Source organism: Colossoma macropomum, unplaced genomic scaffold, assembly GCF_904425465.1.
Source record: "Colossoma macropomum unplaced genomic scaffold, Colossoma_macropomum, whole genome shotgun sequence".
In the NCBI taxonomy this organism is placed as follows: domain Eukaryota; kingdom Metazoa; phylum Chordata; class Actinopteri; order Characiformes; family Serrasalmidae; genus Colossoma; species Colossoma macropomum.
Genome location: NW_023494792.1, coordinates 33,487,678 through 33,511,577, shown reverse-complemented (window position 1 = coordinate 33,511,577; position 23,900 = coordinate 33,487,678). Strand labels below are relative to the sequence as shown.

The 23,900-nt window shown below is 39.6% G+C and overlaps 1 protein-coding gene across 1 annotated transcript in view; it reads right to left on the bottom strand.

Moving 5' to 3' along the window:
* trpc3 (transient receptor potential cation channel, subfamily C, member 3) overlaps positions 1–23,900 on the bottom strand; it is a 71,099-nt gene that overhangs the window by 46,515 nt on the left and 684 nt on the right. The window contains exons 2-4 of the mRNA XM_036576927.1: positions 9,791–10,556; positions 8,732–8,782; positions 472–657 (exon numbers count right to left, since the gene is read on the bottom strand). Coding sequence (XP_036432820.1) covers positions 472–657; positions 8,732–8,782; positions 9,791–10,556 — 1,003 coding nt within the window. The remainder of the gene's footprint in view (positions 1–471; positions 658–8,731; positions 8,783–9,790; positions 10,557–23,900) is intronic.

The following is a 23,900-nucleotide window of genomic DNA, read 5'->3' as shown; positions in this document are numbered from 1 at the left end:
GCATCCTCACGGGCTGCATCACTGTCTGGGATGACAGCTGCACCGCCTGCGACCGCAAGGCCCTTAAGGGAGTGGTGAGGCTGGCAGAATGCATCATAGGCAACAAACTACCAGCCTTATAGGACATCTATCAGTCCTGATGCCTGAGGAAGATCATAAAGATCCGGTCAGACAGCAGTCACCCAGCACACAGCCTGTTCACCATTCTGCCATCAGAATTCCCTGCACTGAAATTCAGGCCCTGTACACCAACACAATAATTTGACTGTGCTCTCTCTCTCTGACTGACCATGACTGTGTCTTATGTGTTTGTACTGTATAGTGACCTGTAATGCATACTGTTAGTCTTAAGAAGTGCACAGTAGCTGTGTATAAAACTATATACAGCTGAGAAAAGCACATGATGTATAGCAGAGGATGCTGAGCTGAGAGCAACACAGTGGGGTTATTAAAGAGACTTCAGATACTCGCCTTCTTGACTTCATATTTGATGGCCAGCTTGACTCTGCTGAGCAGCGTGCGGTGATGCTGGCCTTCCTCCAGCTCGGCCGATATATCTCCATTCAGAATGGCCTCCACCTCCTCTGTGTCCCTACACAGGTCCAACACGCCCACCACAAAATCCTTACACTGCATAGACAACTTCCTGTAGTCATTCTGGAGAGAGAGAGAGAGAGAGAGAGAGAGAGAGAGAGAGAGAGAGAGAGAGAGAGAGATAGACAGTACTAAGTAACAGTAACAGTAGGCTCTCAGAGTAAACAGTGTTCTGTATCCAGTGAAAACAGTGTGGTTATTAAAGGACACTATTTGTTGGGAGATGGTAATGAGGGGTTACTCAGGGTCTGAATCAGCTGGCTCAGGGCCCAGTCTTCACAACAAAGTAAAGCAGAAGTAGCAGAAGACCCAGAGGAAACCCTGCACTCCCTCCTGTGATTGACAGTCCCTGTTAGCACTGACTGAGCAGTCTCTCTGTTCCTGTCCTCCAGAGCCTGTCGGAACCTGCTCTCCTCCAGGACTGAACGCCCGCACTTACAAATTCAATTAAACATTACACGAAAAAAACGAGTCCTCGAGAGCGGTTCTCCTTTGAAGGCTTTTGAAATGAGTGGTGGGGAAGCGCATTCTTACCTCATCAAAAACAGCCTGAGTCAGTCCAAACGACCGGTTAAACAGTAATTATACAGTGAGAGAGTGAGATAACGCTATCTGCGGAGAGGAGTGGGGGAGCTCTAATTAAATGTCTTATCCGTCCCGGGGAAACACCACAGAACAAATCTGTGTGCGTAAGCATAGAGAGCTGAAATTACAGTTTAACATTACCACATTTTCTATTAGCAATATTCAGAAGATCATTTTCTCTGTAACAAAAACATTCACAGAAACTTGGCTGGGATTAAACACACAATTTCAGGTTCTCTTTTCAGCGTAGGCATCCAAATGTTCTTGCACGGAACACAAGGCTGAGAAAATAAAGATTACAACAAGAAAACCAATGATTTTATGGAGGAACATTTAGGGCCTAATTCACTTAATCTATATCTGATTTAATTTGCAACATCTGTAGCATATAGATGATTTTCATAGACAATCATATTCAGTATGTTTACCAGTGTTTAAAAAAGAACAGACGAACTGTTGACTCAAAACACACTTATAATAGGAGCCAGTGAGCAGTAGTGTCAGTTGCTTAGTTTTTGAGTCAACGGGTCCTTTAAGTCCAAAAACTATTGTCTGTGCTAACTGACATGTCAGATAAAGATTAGGCTGAAAAATAATGGAACATTCCTTTCAGTTTGGAATAGAAATCTATCCTATTCATGGTCTCAATTACACTGGAGGGCTGTATCTGATTACAGACGTTAAAAAATTGGTTTGGCAAAAAACCTAATTTACACAATTTTTCCTTTGCCAAAACATGTTGGGGTGGTCTGATGGGTACTTGGTTTGCTGTGATGTAATATTTAAAGTGAGAGTGCTGGTTTAGAAAAGCACATTGTAGCAATAATTCTAGGCTGGACAACCTGTTTATTCAGGACTTTAGTCCCGAAGATGCAGCCCTAACAGCACCAGCGGTGAGAAATAAAATATTGGAAATCCCATGACGTAAATAAACTTTGTGTATTTGTCGTTACTTTACGCTGGGACTGACTTCTTTGGCACTGACAATATAACATGCTATTAACACTATTTAGAATGCATTATGTTAACAATTCAAAATGTATAATAAACATAGCTATAATTCAGTGTAATTCAGTATAACTCATGTTAAATAAAATTTATATGCATGTTTATAATGCCTTATGAAGGCATTATAACATGTTACGAATGTGTTTATAGATATTTAAAAACATGACATTCATAGTGTTACCATAGTGTTACCCTTCTCTCAAACCACATCTAGGTGTTCATTAAAGGGGCAGTGTGTAAGATTTAGGGGAATCTATTAGCAGAAATGGAACACAGTATACAAAACCATGTTTTCATTAGTGTATAATCAGTTATGACTACGAATCGTTGTGTTTTTGTTAGCTTAGAACGAGCCCTTCATATCTACATATAGAGGCCACCATGTTTCACTGCCATGTTTCTACAGCAGCCCAAAACAGACAAACCAAACACCAGCTCTAGAGACTGCCTTTCACGTTTTTATGTTGAAGCAGCAGCTTGAATTTGGTGGTGCAACAGTACCGGAAGATGTAGAAAGAGGAAGAATCAGTGATTGCTGTTGGTGCTGGTTAGCCATTTTCTGTTGTGAGAAGTGTGAGGACCCAAATTTTTACAAATAGAGGATCATATTTATTATTATTTAGCACAAGAAAAAGCAAGGGAGGCTGAATCCTCGTCGTCAAAGAAACGAAAACATGGCTCCCGAGTGGTGCAACCGTCTAAGCGTTGGCCCTGTCATCAGGAGATCGCGAGTTCGATCCCTGGTGATGCTACAGCCATCCGTAGCCGGGAGTCCAAGAGAGCACAATTGGCCTCGCTCTCTCTGGGTGGGTAGGATGGCCCCTCCTTCTCCCCCCATCACTCAGCGCGATGCTAGTCAGCACAGGCGTCTGTTAGCTGACGTAACAGATCTGGCGGTTGGCGCTTTCCTCCGAGCGCGTTCAGCTGTCCAATGACGTTGCGTGAGCGGCAGTTCGAAAAGAAGCGGTGGCTGGCTTCACAGGTCTCGGAGGAAGCCTGTGTTAGCCTTCACCCTCCTAGCGTTGATAGCATCGTGTGATTGGGGGAGTCCTAACTAGCGGGTGAAATTGGAGACGACTGAATTGGGGAGAAAAATCGGGTAAAAATTAAAAAAAAAAAGAAACGAAAACATGACGGCCACTGGATGTTCTACCACATGCTTGGAAAGGGAGGGGTGAGGGAGAGGTATTCACTTGGTTGCAATCTGCAGCATCACTGCTAGCTACCACTAAATCTTAGAAGTTGCACCTTTAAGGACTTCTTGACATGGTTGGGGAACACAGTATGACTTAAAATGAACAAAACCACCGTATAGCTGAACGCTGCAGACAGCCACTTTAGACCACAGGGCGTCCTGCCAAATTCTGAACCCCCCCTGCAGCATTTGGATGCTAGATTAGATTTGCAAATTCTGCTGTTTCAATTTTCAAACATATTGAGTTAAAAAAAATCAGATTATCAGTTTCCTATAAACAGAAATAACAGAAACTGTGAATGTAACCTGTAGCATCCATATGCCTGGTGTGCATGTGAAGAGGAGCTGAATTTCAACACCACTGTTCTACGTCAAACTGTGCTCTAAACCACATCAAGTCTGTGTGACCTCAATGAACACCAGGATGTGGTTTGAGAGGGTTAAGAGAATTTTTATATATTTATAGGAAAGATTTGGGTGACTACTGACTTCTAGTGTTTGTTAGCCTTGTAACTCCAGCGCTAAACTAAAGAAGCAAAATTTAGGCCCAATCCCATTTCTTATTTTTACCCCTACCCCTTGTTTTCGAGTGTCACATTGACTCGGTTCCAAGGGGCAGTGGTTAAAATCTTACCCTACAAAATGGTACAACAATGAAAAAAATAAAAAATAAAAAACAAAAAACATCACTTCATTAACAGGCTACTAGCGCTGCTCTGTAGGCGACCTTGCCAGTCTGCAGTGATAGCAGAGGAGGGTAAAGTTCAGCTCCTCACTGCTGGGCTTTCGTTACATTTAGAGCATCATATGCCTTCAAAGAGGGGGACACGACAATTATTTATTATCGTCCACCCTTAATTATTCAGTGATATGAAGCTGAAGTCAGCTATTTGCTAGCATCTTGTTCGAATTTGGGGTTTGGGGGGGTCAGAACGTAACTGTTGCTCCATTTAAGGTGGAACAGGAAATTTAGGTAGCTACCGAGACATCAGCAAACTACTAGCGATTTTTTTATGCTTGTTACAAAGAAAAGGACCATAATACACCGAAACGACATTAAACTTTAAAAGATAATACAATGGTCATAATTTTTTAGTAGTGGACCTTAGACACCAAACATGTCTTGCCTGATCAAGTGCAACTGGTGTAAGAGGAAATTTGTGTCAATGGATTTTTTGTTTCCCTTTAAGATATGTACCCCCTTAATTAACCTCTTGGCAATTTGGAAAGAAACTATGAAACTATTCTAGAATAGAATAAACATCTTCCACAGAACTCCAACCCTGTGATCCTACTACACATTCAAAAAAGAAAAGCTTCAGTTAGTGAGGAACAAAAAAAAAAAACTTTGTTTATTCATGTAGCCCCCTTTTTTTTTCAAAAAGAAAAACAAAGTGTAATGGCCTTGATATACTAAGTGGATCAATGACCTACAGCAAACAGTTCAGCACTACAAGCACAATACGCCATAAAGATTAATGGAAATAATTTGCATAATGAAGATGAATGGCAAGAATTATATGAATCTGATGTTATTCATGCTTACAGTAGTACAGCGCCAATCAGGGACAAGCCATTCAGCAGAAGTCATGGACTGTTTCGGTGAGTGCTAAACGCTTCTTATAACATTTGTTCAGTATAAGTATCTTTTTTTGTATTTTCTTTAAAATAGTTCTTTAAAGAACTATCTTTTTAAAGATTTTTTAGGAGACTAAAGGAACTCCACACTGCCTGAATTCAGCTACTGTGTTAAAGTAACATTTTCCCCACATCTTTCAAACAATATTTCCACTTTGCTGACTTGTTGAATTATTGAAGTCATTGACTCTACATGAAAGTGGCTGAAGTACTTTCTGAAAGGGTGTTTTTATCAGGTTACATGGAGAGGATCCACTTCCGCTGCATACAGACATTTCATCGGTGTCCCACAAGGCTCAGTGCTGGGTCCTCTTCTATTTTCCTCTTTACACTTGTTCTCCTGGAGATGCAATACTCTCTCACGGCTTCTCCTACCACTGCTATGCTAATGATATCTTCTGATCTTGAGGTTTCCAGTCGCATCTCATCATGTCTAGCTGACATCTCTTTATAGATGACAGCCCACCACCTGAAACTGAATCCCAGCAAGAACGTAGCCTTGGAGTAATTCTGGATGACCAGTTGCTGTTCTCTGCCTCCGTCATGCAGGTTTTTCCTCTACAACATCTGAAGAGTTTGACCCTTTCTCTCTAGGGAGGCAGGTACTTGTTCATCTCAAGGCTTGATTACTGCAACTCTGTATAGGCTGTTTTTCCTATGCGGGTCATCAGGCAGCAACTGTATCGCAGCTTGTCTTAAATCTTCCCAAGTTCACTCCACTGTTGCATCCCATTTCCTGGCTTAATCAGATTTAAACCCTGATGCTTGACTACAAAGCGGATGTGCTACTCTCCACCTGATGACAATGGTCAAAACTTGATCTGTACCTTGTGCGTTGCAAGCTTCAAGTATGGCTCGGTTTGAAATGCCATCCTTCAAGACACATGAAAGACAAGCACGAGGATGTCTCGGCGCTGGCACCTGGTGGAATAAACTTCCAGAGTCCCTCGCTGTCTTCAAACGTTGAGTGAAGCTTCTTTGTGAAGCATTCAAATATATTTAATACAGCCTTTATTGAAATGATTCTTGCACAGTATATTAGTTCAAAGTTAATTTAGGATGTAAACTATTTGTAGTCACTCTGGATAAGATGTTGTAAATGTAAATGTAAATAAATGTGATCAACCTTTTCTTACATAGCCTTCATAGCCTTCACAACTGTTTCTAAATCCAATAAAGGTGCATGCAGGTAAATTCTTCTTCCAGACCTGATCAGATACCAGAGTAATCTTCCAGGATGCGCTGTCACTGAGCACATGATGAGCTGAACTTTATTGCTCTCAGCAAGGGTCATATCACCTTCTCTGATCAACAACAGCATGAGAAAACCAACATCACTGTCCATTTGTCAGAAGATACCTCTAGAGTATCGACAGTGTGGGGTAGCAATGGTGTTTCAGTGTATCCCAGGAAAATAACTGATGAACTTTGTCTATTGCTGCTGCCATAACAAACACACACAAAAAAAATCACAAACAGTAATTTTGTAAGACAAGCAAAAGAACATGAATTCAATGTAATGTATGTTGATGTGCCAAGATTTTAAGTTAATCTGGACCATTTCTATTGATCCATTCACTGTGAAATGTTCAAGCAATAAGAAGAGCAGCTGGTGTTTTCAAATGGTGTAAAAAAAAATAACAATAAAATAAATGGAGCTTTAAGGTTTTGATATTACAGCAACAAAATGCTGACTTAGAAAAAGCAAACAAAGACTCACTAACCAAAGAACACTTTATATGCTTCCAGGATTCATCTGCACGCACCCATCAGGAGACACTTTGCTATTCATCTACTGAATAAGACTGCATGGAGCAGTCAGTGCTCGTTCTAAATCAGCGCCTTTACTGCAATATGCTGTATCCATATGGGTCCCGGCTGAATATTTATGTGAGAACCTGCATGTTGCATTGTAAAGTAAGAACAAAGAGAATGATCTTTGAACAGAAATGTAACTGCCCTTGTTTCTGTCCAGACAAGAGCTGAGCAGAGCTTACAAGGTGAATTATTAAAGCACTTCCTGCTTGTTCTACTGTCCTAATCTCGGTATGCTCAGCATTATTAGACGTCCACACCTGGCAGGCTGAGAATGAGCAAACATGGTGTTACGACTGCACTATATAATGTTAATTAATCATTACCGCAATACAGGATCTTGCAAAACTAATAATAACAATAATAAATGTGTGCAATATGCAAATGAGCCTGTAACCAATAACGGAATGTTTTGTTGTGTGCTGTAAGAATCCTGAAGTATCACAGATGTCATTTGTGTTAAAAAAATAATTACGCTGATCTTTAACTGTGTAACATCAAAAAGGTTCATTGATGTGTTTTGAATATACTAAAAGGCAAATTACAATTACAAAATGTAGCAATACAGTTAGTGCTGCACCAAAATGTCGAAAACTACATATTCTGACAAAAAAACAAAACAAAACGAAAACAAAAATGAAACAGATCTGCAAAGTGTCAAAATCTAGGGCTGTAAAAATCATTTTAAATGGTAATGAAAATGAAAAAAAATAGTGATTAAAAAACCCTTTTATTTCCTTCCCTCTCCTGTGCTGGGCAGTGCAGACTGAACAGCAGCAGATTAACAGTGAAGATGTCAGTCATGTGGAACTACTCAAGGTTTCTATGAGGGACACTAGACAAGCAATTTATAATCTCATTTTTACAGCGTGCAAAAACTTCTCCACAGCACAACAACAGCACCAGAAAGGAAAGTCCCTGCAAGTGCACTAATGTCATCTGTATCATCAGCTTTGAAATGACAAAAAATAAGCAAAAACTACACGGCCAAATACGCAAAGTATACAACGGGGCTTCAGGGCCACTGTTAAAAGATAAAATAATAGTCGTAATATTTCAAGAACAAAGTTGCATTTTTTGGAATAAAATCCTAACATTTTGAGAATAAAGTCGTAAAGTTACAAGAAAAACTTGCGATATTTGGAGGATAACATGGGCTAATGGTAGGGGCTGCCATAACACGTTAGGGCCTCAGTTGCTGTACCGGTGAGGATGAAGATGCCGAGCGCGCTGAAGTTCCGCTCCTTCAGGATTGATCATTTTATCATTCTCTTTGTCTTCGGTGAAACTACACACCCTCTTCAACTGGCACAGAGATGTAACCACCGACAGGCTTGTAGGCAAACACTGCTTGAGTTCTCCTTCAACAAAACAGACAGCTTCCTCCGAGTCCGTCTGGTTCTTTATACTGAATAATCACAGTTTCCTAGTTTATTACTATTTTTTTTAACAGTGGCCCTAAAACACAGTCGTAAAAGTATAACTCAAAAAAATGGAATTTATTACTTTGAATGTCCAACCGTTCCCTCAGATTGAGGGCACTGAATTCCGTGGCACATACTGTGGCATATGTACTGTAATAATTTTAGTCAATTTATTTAATAAAAGCTGTTTTTATTTATTGTCTGTTTCATTTTGATGCATCACTATTTATAATATGTCATTTTGTCCATTTCATGCCCTCCTACAGTTCAGAATATTGATCTACTGCCTTATTTCCCCTCTAAACACATTCTTTCTGTGTCTACAGTGATATTTAGCTGCACTTGGGAATAATTCCTTTGAGTAAACTTTAAAACATGGCAATGTACCTTCTTCCTCACTACTGTTCAGCTCAATATCATGCTGAAATACACTGTGTTAAGTGAATTATGTTAAGTAGTTAAACATATTTACCAGAGAGATGCAATTGTGCTGCATGGTGTCTTTTTTATGCCTCTTTTTATCCTGTCGCCAGCAAGGACCCACCAAAAACAACACAAAAACACAAACACAATGATGAGCAGGGGTTAAATGAACATATATAAATGAATTATGAATTAAATTCAAGGTTTATGAACAGTAAAGAGATATGTAAAAGAAGAATGTGTGAGGATGCTGTATTTGTAGTGTTAGTGTTAGTCGTGAGCTGCAGCTACAGGTAAGAGGAAAGAGTCTCTCCTATCATGCTCTACATTAGAAAACCCACACCACATTGTCCTAGTTCATCAATTTCTCACTGGGAGCTCTTGATTTATATGAAAGTTGATTTATGGGTGTCTCTAGACAATCTGCTATCTTTAGCAATGGCAATGAATCTACAGTAGGCATTTCACATAAGACAGGAATTCTCAAAATTCCTCAAAGCCACGCTGTATTTTCATGTATGAGTATGAACACCACAATGTTATGCCTTTAAGTAAAGACAATGTGAAAAACATGCTGCAATTGCAGATAGACAGACAGACAGACAGACAGACAGACAGATAGATAGATAGATAGATAGACAGACAGATAGATCTGCACTGGAGCCTCAAGGCTAATGGTATCAAGTATTGGAGCCTTATATCTAACTTAATACCTCTGTGCAAACTGCTTGTCTCAAACATAGCAGAGTTTTCTTGTTAAGTACTCTTAAATAAACTTGCAAGTGTGGTTTCTAACACTGTACAATATCCATAAAAAAGGCCTAAAAACGTGTAGCTAAGAACATGGCTAAAAACAGCAGTAGTAGTCATACTGAAGTCTGAATTTTGTCAGACTTTGGATCATTTTTATAGCTAACCTGTACTCCATACAGTGACAGAAACCACATACACGTTTTTGTATTAAGCCTCTATTACCTTCTAGCCTATATCAGTCTCGAAGCTCCAGTGCAGCATGTCTTGGCCAAAGATGAAGAGGAAATTATGAACGTTTGATTTTTCACCAAACTATTAAAGCTATTGATAAAATATTGTGAGGTAACCATCCTACCTTAAACTCCTTCTCAATGTTGGCTAGCTTGGCCAGTTCATTGCTGAGCTCCAGGGCGGTGAGCACGGGGTCTTCACTAGAGAGCGAGAGGTAAGCGGGGCTGGCCAGGCCGCGGTAAGCGTTGATCCTGGAGCGGGAGTGGCTGAAGGAGTCTTTCCTCTGTTTCTCCGTGCAGTCGGCGCACTTGCAGAAGTAGTCGTGCGGCCGCTCGATGCGCGCACCCTTCATCAGCAGCATGTGCACCACCTCGTATTTCTGGCAGTGGGCGGCAAGGATGATAGGTGTGATGTCGGGCGAGAAGCGCGTTCCGTCCTCGTCGTACGAGTAGAAGTCGTCGTCCTGCAGCTCACAGGGGCTGCGGGTGAGGCGCTCTCCACCGGCCAGCGACGGGTGGCCCAGCAGGGCCTCTACGATGCGTATGTAGCCCTTGGAGATGGCCAGAAGAAGGGCGTCGCCCACTCGCGCCAGGTTTTCTCGCCGCAGGAGCAGCTCAGTCACCTCCAGGTGCTCGTTCCCCACTGCGAGCTGCAGGCCGTTCTGGCCCATATAGTCCACACAATTCACATTGAGTGTGTGCGACTCCTCCAGCATCTTGCGCACCACCGGAATGTTGCCGTACTCTGCAGCATCCAGAAAGCGTTCCTCCTCGGCCGTCAGGCTGCTCCCGCGTGCGTTGAACATGAACGCCGGTCCGCGGACAGCCTGCCTGCGACCTTTCTCTCGCTGCAGGGTCATTCTTCGGCCCGGGAAGGTGTCTATGGCCTTCCTGGAAGCAGAAAAAGAAAAATTAATAAATCCCAAACTGCAAACATAAGGTTTCCATCGTACCTAATAGCTTAAAATAGTTAGTGAACAACAAGTCTTAGGATTTAGTAAGTGATTAATAAGCCTGCAGTTCAAAGTATTAAATCACACCTTAACAGTAAAGGTTTGTCCACTTCCAGAAGCCACACTAACAGCAAGCACTTCAGGTAGATATGCGGCACATCAGACCCTCCAAGCTCACCCATGTGGAAACTGCTCTCTATTGACTTGGCTGCCTTTGCTGAATATGATATTACACATTGACACCAGCCCAACAGGTAGCCACCCCTGAGCAGGATATTTGGTTTGGGTTATTAACTCACAGAAGACACGGTTAGAGGCGGGACTCAAGCAGCAGTCTGGGGACAGAACCCCGCCGTCACTGTGAATGCCTTCTGCCCTTAAGAGCTTTTTAATGAAACGCAACAGATGCCACAATCAAACCACAGGTTGGTACCTCATCACAGCCACTTCTCTGCCAGTATGAGTCACTGTTACAGAGCACAGGACAGACACTATAAAACAAGCAATAACCGCACAAACTGTCTGAATAGAGTCCAGTAAAATGCTTCAATTTATAGGTAGATAAGTGGTCAACAAACCTCTTCTCAGACGTATAACTACCTGCAAAGTTCAGATACACACCACATCTAACAAACCAGAACTGGCTGACAAAGATACACTCTTGAAGATAAAGGTTTTTAAAGGGTTCATGGTTCAATTGTGCAAATGCCAATTCCAAATAAGCTAGGACAGTGTGAAATGCAACAGAAAAAAATGGATTTATACTTCCATTTCATCTTAAAGGAAAACAGTACAAGGACCTGATTTTTTATTTTTTATAAATAGAAGCTCATTCTGAAATTATGCCTGCAACACATCCCAAAAAAGTTGTGAAAGGGGCCATTTAAGACTAGTTGCAAAAGGTTTAGGAAAGGTCTAGTCTTTTATGAGCAAGGATGTGTTGAGGCTTGGCACTTTGCCAAAATAATTAGCGAAAAATCAAACTGTTTAAAAATAACGTTCTCCAACAAGGATTTTAGGTATGCCATCCTATCCAGTGCATAATACAATCCAAAGACCCAGGGAATCTGGAGAAATCTGTGCGTAAAGGGTAAACTGAAGCCATTTGTCAACAACGCCCAGAATCGCCGCCGACCTCTCTGGGCTTGAGCACATATGAAAAGGACTAAGGCACAGTGGAAATGTGTATTGTGGCCTGACGAGTCAACCTTACGGATTATTTATGGAAAAATGTAGGTTTAGTAGGGGTGGGCAATATGATAATGTTTTACCATTTTAGTGATAAATTATGTCACAATACCCTTCCTGAACATACTGCAGATATCGTCAGTCAACACTGACTAACTACATGTTTTATTATAAAGTGAGCAAAATTAGGCCTGTTTAATTGGATTTAGTGCAGAGCAGTTTGTAAAACACTGAATAGAAATCATTGTAGCATTAAAAAGCTTTAAATACTGTGATGCATATTGTGTATCAGGAAAATGTCTTATGTAGTATTATGATATAATATTGCCACATTGCCCACCCCTAACGTCAAGTCTCCTTGACTGCAAGTGCTAGACTGGCCTGTCTGAAGTCCAGAATTGTCTCCAGTCTCCTACTGAAAACGCATGGCACACTATGATACGCAAAATACAACAACAATGGCACCATACAGTTGTGCAGCTTAAGACTGATGTTTGAAAAAAATATTCTGCCATTTTCAGTCCAAAAAGTGATAATAAAGGGTGGTTAAAAAGAAATGTGATGTAAAACGGTGAACTCCTTTTAAAACTATAAAATTTAAAATGAGCATGCATGCAAAAAAAAACAAAAAACAAACAAAGTTTATAAGGTAAAACACAAATAGTATGTTTTTGTTATATTTGCTTTCCATTTTTATTAGTATCACATACTTTCCTGATTTTTTTGGTAGTGTGGTTTTGTGGGAAAAAACTTTAAATATAGTATAGAAACTTCAGAATATGGCTTGGTTTTTTAAACTTTAAAAATGTCCTTCACAGACATTTCACTTTTTTACGAGGTTATGTCTGGGGACAGCCATGAGAAATTTTGCCTAAATGTGAGTGGGAAAGTAAACTTCTTACACTCTCAGAAAAAGATAAAAAGTACCACTTGTCACTGGAGTGGTTCCCTTAAGAGTCTGTCTCAGTATCTTTAGTCAGGGAACATAATTGTACCACAATCCACTGCAGTTATATTTTCTAAGTTGTATTGACTCCACACACCCCGTCTCGTCTCCAGGCTTTTTATTTTGCTGTTCTGTTTAAAACCATTAGGTTATGAAAATGTATAACTATGTTCCACCTGGATAAACTTATTTAAGGTACATAATTTGGCCTTAAAACCACTGTTGCACTTTTAAGGGTACATATACATTGTTTGTACCTTGATAAATGAGAAATATACCTGCTCAGAACCTTTACTGTGAGTATAGGCAGCAAAAAAGCTACAGTCAGTTCCACAAATGGTTAGACATTGACAAACTTAGCTGTAACTGGCTGAAATAAATAATGAGTCTAAGCTCGAACTTTAAAAATACTTTTAGCTTTAATTTGACAGTATTTACATCCAAATTTTCATACATAGCTCCAGCCACCTTCCCCACACACTATTTTTATGGTCTCAAAAGTAATAAGCTATTCTAACAATCATAAACTGTCATTTTTATTACTTGGTTGTAAATGCTCTGTAGTCAATGTCTTCCTGAAGTCTGGCATCTTTAGATATGACCAGATGCAGGGTTTCTTCTCTGGTGATGCTATGCCTGGTCTTTACTGATTGTTAGTTTGTCCGATTACTTTTAAGCCCCTAAAAATGAGGGGTATAACATTATGACCATTATGAGCACTGCTGTGTCTGATCCACTCGTACCAGCACAACACACACTAACACACCACCACTACATCAGTGTCACTGCAGTGCTGAGAATGATCCACCACCCAAATAGTACCTGCTCTGTGAGGGTCCATGGGGGTCCTGACCACTGAAGAACAGGGGAAAAGGGGGCTAACAAAGTATGCAGAGAAACAGATGGACTACAGTCTGTAATTGTAGAACTACAAAGTGCACCTATGTAGTAAGTGGAGCTGATAAAATGGGCAATGAGTGTAGAAACAAGGAGGTGGTCATAATGTTATGTCTGATTGTTGTATATAAATGTGTATATGTGGACATTTTGCATGATCCTATCTTAACAAATTTCTAGCTTACTGTCTTATGTGCACAGCATGATCTAGCCGACTATAGACAGTGATGACATATTTAATGTGTACAGTATCATCTATCAGTGCAGTGAATCAAAGCACTCGAGGATATAAATTGCCTTTTGTTTATGTTTGAACCTGAACCCACAACCACAGAGCCCACAAACAGAGCCATTTAAATGATCTACAGTCGGGCAGCATTAAATCCTATAATACTACGACAGGCAAATTACTGCACCACTAGACAACATTAACTGCAGCCACAAACAGAGGAAACGAAATGAAATCAAAGTACAATCGGTGCTCATATCATCCAGTGAGCTTCAACATTAACCCTATAGCTCCCCTGTAGTTCTCTAACATCTTCAACTAACTAGCCTCTGTATCATATCCATCATATCCATGAACAACCTCTTTAAAGTATCAGCAGCCACTACGAGTGACTCCTACAATAACGAAGTCAAAATATCAAAACTCTTCAATGCGCACCTGTTCATTCTTTGCACACCCCAGTGATCAGTTGGAGAGTAAACAAATGCAAAACAGAATGCGTTTAATTAAGCTCTCAGTCCCTGGACTACATCAGCTCTCCTTCACAAGGGTTTCACTTGAGCAGCGCGATTCCTTTCACACAGCCAAGCCTTTCACTCTCCCTCTGCCTTACAGCCTCTTCGCTGCCAAGACGCTCAAGGAGAGAGAAGCACTTAACTCTGAACCAGATGCTAACATCTTCACCGCTCATCACAGCCTATATTACTGCTCCTAATGCCTGCTTCTCCCACGATCCATTCTGAATATGGGCCCAATCAACTCCGGAATTGATCTTTACCCAGAGGCCAGTTTAATTTGGATAAAGGAAAACTCTTTTAGTGAATCGTCTCGTGTCTCTCTTCGCCTTTAATACTCAATCACTTTTGGAGTAAAGCGGTTCCTTCTGTGAGGAGCTCACTGGAGCAGGACTTCTCCACTAACTTGAGTGCAACCGAGGGAGCCAAACAGCCACTCGAAAACAGGAGGATGAAGATATGCACCAGAACAGGCACACATGTTTGTGCTGGAATATTAAAAGAACAGGCAAATGTAATATATAAGTAAGCAAGTCTGATTGTGATTGATTAATAACTCTTTTTATTGAAAAAGATTGTTTTCCAATGGGGTCTTTTGTAAAGAAAATGGTGCTAAATAGAACCATGAACATTCAAAGAACCCTTTGCATAATTAAAGGGTTCTTTACATTGTAAAAGGGTTCTTCACATTGACAGAGAGTGTGCTGTAGATGGTTCTACATAGAACCTTTTTAAAAGGGGTTCTATATAGCACCAAAAAGGGTTCTTCTGTTGTAACAAGCTTCACATCATAACATTAGCAGAACCCTTTTTGGTGCTATGTAGAACTATTTTTGAAAGGTTCTATGTACAACACATTCTCCAATAATCTTAAGAACCTTTCTGTCATGCAAAGAACCCTTTAGTCAAAGGATTCTTTGAGTGTTTATGATTCTATTTAGAACCATTTTCTTTACTACAGAACCCTTGAAGAACCATCTTGTTTAAGAGTTCACGGTTTAAGGCAAGTGTGTGATTATTTAGACGTGCAGTTTGTAGTAGGGACGAGTCACAATTTTCGAATATTCAAATACAGTTATGAATGTTTAAAAACTGCGTACTCTATATTTTAGAGTGCAGTGTAGAATCTTATATTTCTATTAACGTATATGTCCACCAGAGAACTTGTAGAGAGGAGAATTACCACTCTGCAATGCCTTCAGGGTTTCTCAAATGCTAGAGGGAGCTACTGAACAAGTCCTCAAGGAAATGAAGCATTTGAGCAAAATCATAGTTTATAAATGTTTAAACATTTTTAATGAAAAAGAGTACATTTATTTCTCGAACACAGAACAGCATAAAACATTGTAACAGTGCTTTTATATTTTTTATAGCTTTTAACTTGCAACTTGTTTGCTTGATTGCTTCTGTGAACCACTGACAGTTTTACATAATAATTAAAATATCTGGTTTTATTCAGAACTGTTGAAATTGAAAATCTGGAAGGAAGACGTTCCTTTGGATGTAGTTTAAAAGATTCCAGCAGAAAGGCTAAATTTAAATAATATGAAGTTCGCAACCCTTCACTTTTAATAAAAAACTTTTTTTTTCCCACTGAAGTAAATCTGGAATATTTCTACTGTGCCAAATAGTGCTTTCAAACACATAAAGTGATTTCCATCTCTGCGAGCCCAGCAAAAAAGGTGCCAAATGTTGCTTCACGTCTAGGCTGTTGTTTCCATAAGGCTGAAGTTGGCTTCTTATTCTCCAGCTTTTTGTATTTCTTTGGCTCAAATTTTATTTCCACCTTAAATGGAACAGCAGTTACATTCTGACAACTGTACAAGCACCTGAATAAACTGCTGCACCATTTAGGGCAGTATGGGACATACGAATAACAAGCCAACTTCAGCTCTGTCAAATTTCTAAAGTCATTTGTTTCATACGTGCATCACGAACGCTCGTACATGTGATCGCCAGACACAGCTGGAATTTGGAAAATATTAGTCATTCCTTCTTCAGTACCAGCTGGCTGAGTCATGTAGCTCGGATGGTTTGAGAGGAAACCATGAGTCCATTTTAGGCCAAGGCTAAATTCTAAAAGAACGGCTGTTACTTTATGTTCACTGCCTCAAAAACAAAGTGGACTACTTCAGATGCAACAGACTGGACGGTGGGAGGTGACTGAGGAACAGCTGCATTTTTATTTGAAATGTGCCTAAAACAACAAACTGGCTAACATTAGCATGGTTTGAACTGCTTGTATGTCATATTATCTGCAATTATTTGTGGCATATCGGTATAATGGTTGTGACGAAAGTCATACCTGAGGACAAATTTCAACTGCTATACTGCCAACTACTAAATCAAAGTCAATCAATCTATCTGCCAATTTGTTCTTTAAGCCCAAGCAGTTTATCTGCAGCAAGACTGCACGAACACCACACAATTAAAACTGCCGAAACTCAGTGAAGGGGCCATAATAGTGGATGACAGGCAACATCCAAGATGAATTTATATTAGTCAGGTACTTCCTGATTAATTCAATAATAAAAATAATCAAGGCACCAGTTAGAGGTTATGACCCGGTTTACACGCAGTTGATGGAATTGCAGTTTAATTCACATTAGTGGGAGATAATTGAGATGATTGAAAGACTGAGCAGAATCACCATTCCACAAGCAAAGCCCAGCACAGCTGCTTCCCCTGTTCTTCCGCCACAATGGGGGTGGCAATTGTTCTCGTTCAGTAAAGCTGCTGAGGGCAGGACTTCTATGTTTACAGTGAATTAAGAGATCGTAACAAATGGCTTGGGATCATTACATCAGAGACACTGACATTTATTAGCGAAGTTTAAGCTGTCCATTTAAAAACAGCTTTAAAAAACCTCCTCCAGTCCACGTTTAAAGCAATGTTTCGCTGGAGTTATGAGGCTTATGTAAGTAATCTGAAATACAGGCTGTGGCCCAAGCCTTGAAGACATTAATTTCATTGATCCCCTGGTATTCACTTCTAAAATATTTCTGTTAACTCAGGAAAAAAAAATACATCATAAAACCTAAAGTTTATTTTGCAGTCTGTACAGGCAATATGCCAGGACAACTATATAGAGAAATCCAGTGAGATATGTAGAGAGGAAGCAGGCCATCCAGATCATGTTGGTGTGGGACAAAAGCAGAGACAAAACATCAGTATGCGTGGAACGCAGTAGAATGCAGCAAAAACACCTTTAACTGAAAAATGTTATCATTCTGATTTCCAAGACTTGCAAGAGGTAGGCTACAAATCAACATGCCACACTGTCTAATGTGATATATACAGTCTTCCAGACACATCTATGACCCAGTTTCTACTATAACTGAGTACAGAAGAGGAACGAAAAGATATCTGGAAAAACAGAAGGTTTGTTTTTAGCATAACAAATATTCTGCATTTGCTCTACTTGTTTAAAAGAATAGTTAGGTGAGAATTTTAACTTACATGATTTTCCAGTTACACCAAACGCAGCTGATCAGCCGAGACATGTTTGGTGTCCAAATCTTGCTTCTTTAGTTTAGAACTGGAGCTGTTGGGCTAAAGGTGCTAATAACAATGGAAGTCTGTAGTCACCCAACCCAGTTCCAATGATACATGCAAAAATATAATAAAAATATATGCTAACATATTTACACATTCAAGCTAAAATTGGAACTACATTCTCACCTGCATAACGTGGTTTGGGTGACTATTGATTTTGAAATTTGGGGTTTTTTTACTAGAACTTGCTTTTATGCTGCAGTAAGAGGACTGTTATATTAGTGGTGTAGCCTATGAAAGATTAATATGCCTTTTAGCTTCTGTTCCACATGTGTCAGGCTCCAGTCCTCGCAGGCCAAAATACAGCAGACTTCAGCACACTGCCTCATTAAACACACCAGATTCAGCTCATCAGCTAATCAGCAAAGCATACATGAAGTGAATTCAGAGCGTTAGATGAGGTTAAATCCAGATCTCCACAGCACTTTGGCACGGAAGGTCACCAGTTTGACATGCCTGCTCTATTCAGTGAACTGGTTCCAACCCCAATGTTGTGATACATCGTGTAGGCTTTTTTACCAATACAACAAGTAATATTTATTACAATTCTACTCATTTCTAGAGAGGCTGTGTGTCTAACCAGAATTAATCTGTGGTCTAACACAGCTCTGTTCTCCCCGTTTTGCCATGACTGTTTACCTCTGAGGTTTGATCTATAGGTGATAAATGGCCATCAGAAAAAAGGTAATGTAGGGCTTTTGACTGGTCATTTTGTTAAGTCACTGATGGCTTTTGCCTGAAAAGCTTAATGATTTATCATAAATTTAAGAAAAAAACTGTGCAAAAATTGAGAACGCAAACAATCATCACTGCAATCACAAAGAAATGAAGTATGTAAGAGTGAGTTTTCATTGTTCCAAATCAGGGATCAGACACTAATTAAGGCAGAGACACAGGAAATCTTGTCTAATAAACTCTGACCAATAAACTTCAATAATTCTGTCGCACTCTGATTTGTTTCTTAGATTTACTAGCTTAACACTTGATGTGGTTTGAGGCAAGTGTTTAATGATTTAGGCACGCAGTTTACACAATGCTAACTGGTGAAGTATATGCCTCCGTTACTTGTTAGCTACATTAGCCTTGTGGGTCCAGTGCAAAACCTCAGACACCAAACATGGCTGCTATTATCATTTTTAGCTAAGTAACATACTTTTGTCTATTTCTATAGATAACAGTACATCAGACAGTGTCAGAAACCACTTAAGTAAGTCTGTTTAAGATTACTAGAAACTTGATGCTGTTTGAGGCAACCCAGCCAACATGGTGGCCAGCTCCATTTTATACTCAGGGACTCAGCATCCACTCGGATTCGGTGCGACCTATATGGGCCGAGCTGTAAATCAATAGATATCCTGAGAACTCTTTGGGTAAACTTGCAAACTGTTAGCTTTAACACTAGCTAATGTATCTTAATTTTAATTCAGGTTCATTTACCAAGCTTAGCTTCGTACATTTAGCAGGGTAAGATAACTCATGCAACCGTGGTATCAAGCGTGGTAACATGCAAAAGTTTTTTTTTCTTAACCTCAAGTTATCGTGTAAACTACATAATGTTAACCTTAGCATGGTAAGCCAAGTCAGCTAATGCTAGTGAGGTAGGTTAGCTATGTTTGTTAGCATTTGAGGTAACAGTAAACAGTAAGAAAGACTCACAATCATGAAACAGGACTCAGTTTTACCTCAGCTTAAAATAAACTGTGTTAAACATTAACCTAACGTTAGTTGATTCTTTAGCTCGGTAACCTGAAGTAAAGTTAGGTTCGCTAACGTTAGCTTGCAAGGGGGTTTTAGTTAGCCAGTATGTCAGATAGTGTCAGGAACCACATAAGTGAGTCTGTTTGAGATTACTGAAAACTCAGTGCTGTTTGAGTGTTTAGGCACACAGTTTCTGCAATGCTAACTGGTAAGATATATGCTTCTATTACCTGTTAGCTACACTAGCCTTATAGCTCCATTGCTAACATAAAGAAGCAAATCTCAGACACCAAACATGTTGACTGACTACATTTGTAGTCAGAGGAAAATTATGTTAATTTGATTTTTTTTTTTTTGTGGAATTAGGACATCTGCGATGGACTGGCGACCTGTCCAGGGTGTATCCTGCCTTCCGCCCAATGACAGCTGGGATAGGCTCCAGCACCCCACCGCGACCCAGAAGGATAAGCGGTTTAGATGATGGATGGAATTAGGACATTTACATTAATATCTGGAGAGGAATAAGCTAATCATACACCTTTGGATCCACATTAACCATATAAATGGGATCTCTTGGTCATTATGCTCTCAGACAGCATTCATGCGGGAAGATTTTCTTACTGTACTACAGCTCCATTTTTATTAGCTTTAACATTTTATATTAGCTAAATAAATAATTAATAGACAAGCAAAGTGACAATGATCTTGGAAAAGAAAGCTTTTGATCTCAGCACTGTGGTTGGAACCATGGGGAGAAAGACTGGCAGGAGAACCAGAATTGAAAGGCTATTATTTCCCTCTTATTAAAAAAACACTACTTTCATCACTGGAAACATGAATTATGCTGCTCATTATTCACCGTAACATTCCATTTGGTAAAAGAAATTGATTGCCAGTCTTTTGAGCTGATGTAGCTTTGTGTGACCATTTGGCTGCATTTTATTTCATAAGCCACGCAACACAAACACACACAAAAAGGCATCTGCGCTGCAGAATCCATCATCATGCTGGCCGCACGTCCATTCACTCATGAAGAATATAATGTCGGACAGCACAAAAATCTATTTCAATATCTGTCAGGACAGCACGCACACGTTACAGGCAGTAAATGAGCTGTAGCGCTAATGCGAAAGGTCGTTTTGATGTATTACATCGTCTCTGTTGCCTGCATATGTTCATCACATGCAGGCTCAAAGCTAAAGTGGCTGTCCGGTCAGGCTTGTTTTAGCTTTGCTACTCGTCAGCTGATGACTGCAGATGTAAATGTGTTGTGTGGGGTAGTATGACTCTCAGATACGTACAGCTGCATGCAAAAGATTGGACACCCCTGGCACATTTGCTTGACTTTTGAAGTTAATGCGCAGTTACTTTGTTTGATTACCCTAAAAATTAAAAATAGAAGAAATACAACAGTAATGGTGACATTTGCAAAAGTTTGGACACCCTACTAAGTCAGTACTTAGTAACACCCCTTTGGCTTTTGCTATCAAAATCTTTTTTTTAAATCAGCTAGGACTCTTTCTGTTCTTGTTTAAGGAATTCCCACCCGTTATCCTTAAAAAAAAGAACACATTCTAATTCTGCCATTGTTGCAGAATTACAGCATGTTTAAGATCTACCCATAGATTGTCAGTAATGTCAAGGATCTATCATGGCCACTGTAAAAGCTCCAGACTGTATTTTTTGAGGTATGGTTTGGATCACTGTGTTGTTGTACAAGCCTGTGTTTACTTCTTTTCACTTAAAATATCAAGAGAATATATAATTTGGCCAGAGTGCAAAAACTTTTGCTAAAAATACAAGATTACTAGAATAGACTGTAGGAACAGAAGATACAGCCATTTAGAAGAGAATATCAGTATGATGTTGTCCCATTTTATTTATATAATTTTTTCCATAATGTGGATACCTTGATAAGTCCAAAAACACTGAACCACAGCCCCGTCACCAAGACTATCTGAATATAAGCTTCAATAACTCATATAATTTATATAAACTCAAAAAAAGAACATTTAGGACAAGAAGGGGTAACTGAACTGCTGAGTGGTGAGTGGCACTACTGGATGACATTTTTACGATTAATCATCATAACATATACTGTTATTATTATTGTTATATAATAACCCTTAACAATTTGATTGAACTATTATCGTTCAATGTGCAGAACTATTAAAGTACAATAGCTTAGTTATCTTGTTTCTTAGCTGCTGATCCTTAGTAGTTCTGAACTGAGGACAGAAACAGCTTGAAGTTTGACCTCAACCAAACACTTATTACTCACTGCTGCCCCCTAAAGGAGTTATAGCACCAAGTCAAAACTATTTATTTATTTATTTTTCACAGTGGGGTGGAGTGGAGTCTAGCCTGTCACCACTGCTGAAAACGCAGTAAATGCATTTTCTGCTTTGACGAAAATGGACCCACTTCTTTTTCTGTTTTTGTGACACATGATTGTGAAAATCAATTGTGGGAAATAACTGCGATCAGTTCTAAAATTTGGGATCAGGCTGTTATGTAATAACTATGACAGTGTAATTGTGTAAAACACCATCCAACAGGTGGGGAAGAGTGATATTTAGCAAATGTGGAATAGCGAGCTGCCTTTGTTAGTGCCAAAATATCATTTTACGAGACCCAGTGAGTGCAATATTGAACTGAAGATGAGTGAGGAGAGAAAAAAAATGCACAGGAGGAGAAACTGTAGGAGACAACAACTAAAAACTAGACCCAAAAATGTAAACTGTGTGTTACATTCACACAATTTAGAAAAGCTTTCAGGGTCAAACTAAAGCTAAGAAGGAACTTTGCATAATTTATTCGCCTTAAAGTGGTTTTAAAAACAGCAGAAAATACGGTAATTTACATTTGAGCTCATATCACCCACGCCTAATGGGATGTCAGAAAGTCATTAAACTGCTTCATAAAGAATTATGGAACTTTAAACCTGCTTTCATTGAAATGAAATACCAAAACAAGTTATTAACTTTAAGTCAAAAACCAATTAAATACTGTTTTTCTGTTACAGCAGTCACACGACCTCTGGCAGTTTTCAAAAGCTTCAGCTTTTGCTTACGTCCAAATTGAACATTTCAGTAATACTGCTTTTTCCAAAACACTTCAGTCTGACTTATTTCATTTAACTAAACCTTGATTAGATCCAGTGATGCCTTTTCTCCACAAAAACTCGTATGCTAAAGTAAAAAACAGTAATGGTCTGCATGGATGAAGCTAACTTGTATTAGGACACCACTGTCATTCACTGAAAAGGCACATGGTGATTAATGACAAATGTAGGCCTGTTCATTTGCACAGCAGTGTATCGTGTCTGATGCTTTTCTGATGTGATGCTGTAATCCACCTGGCACGGTCACGCAGCAATACCGTTATGAGTCTGGACCCTACGAGATTTGCACTGGAGTCACATTTGCACACTATTGCGATTAAACTACAACACACCTTCCGATTTAGTAACAGCTTACTTTCGTCAGATTACATGAATACCTTCCACCCGTTTCAGTGCTTTTTTTAAACATGCCTTGTCGACTTGGCCTCATCTTGCCCCGCCTCTGGGGAATTCCAGTCTCTGTATTAAGGGCTGATGTTTAGATTAGGCCAGTATTTCAAACACAGTTTTAAAGATGTATATATTATATACTACATACTGGAAGAGCAGGATGTTTAGGTGATGATGGACTGCTAAAAAATCTGCATTTTACTCATTTTAATGCATTTGTACGGAGCCCTGCTGGTGACATCCTGTATAAAAAAAAATATTGCATGGCTAAGATATAGTAAGGTGTGGGAATTAGATAATTAAGTCGTGGCCTTGACATGGGAACGAGATCCTAATGTGTGGCCATGGCTTAGTAAGGCATGGGATTGAGATAATTAAGCCTTGACCACATCTTAAGTCATGATCTCGTTCCCAGGCCTTACCAAGTCATAGCCATGACTTAGTTATCTCGTTCCCACGCGATAATTCAGCGTTATTTTTATTTATACAGGATGTCACCAGCAGGGCTCCGTACATTTGCAACCCTACAGAACGTTACATTCCTCTGTGATGCTAATCCAGGTAGGATTAGTCCTGATTTCTCCATTTTATCCATGTTTACATATTGGCAATGGAAGATATGCACATGAAAAATGTTAAATATTGGCATCGGCTCACAATTCCCACATCAGCACCTCCCTATTCATCAACCTCCTCTCTGTTTCTTTTATTCTGGCTCATTCATTCACTCCAGCCAAAGC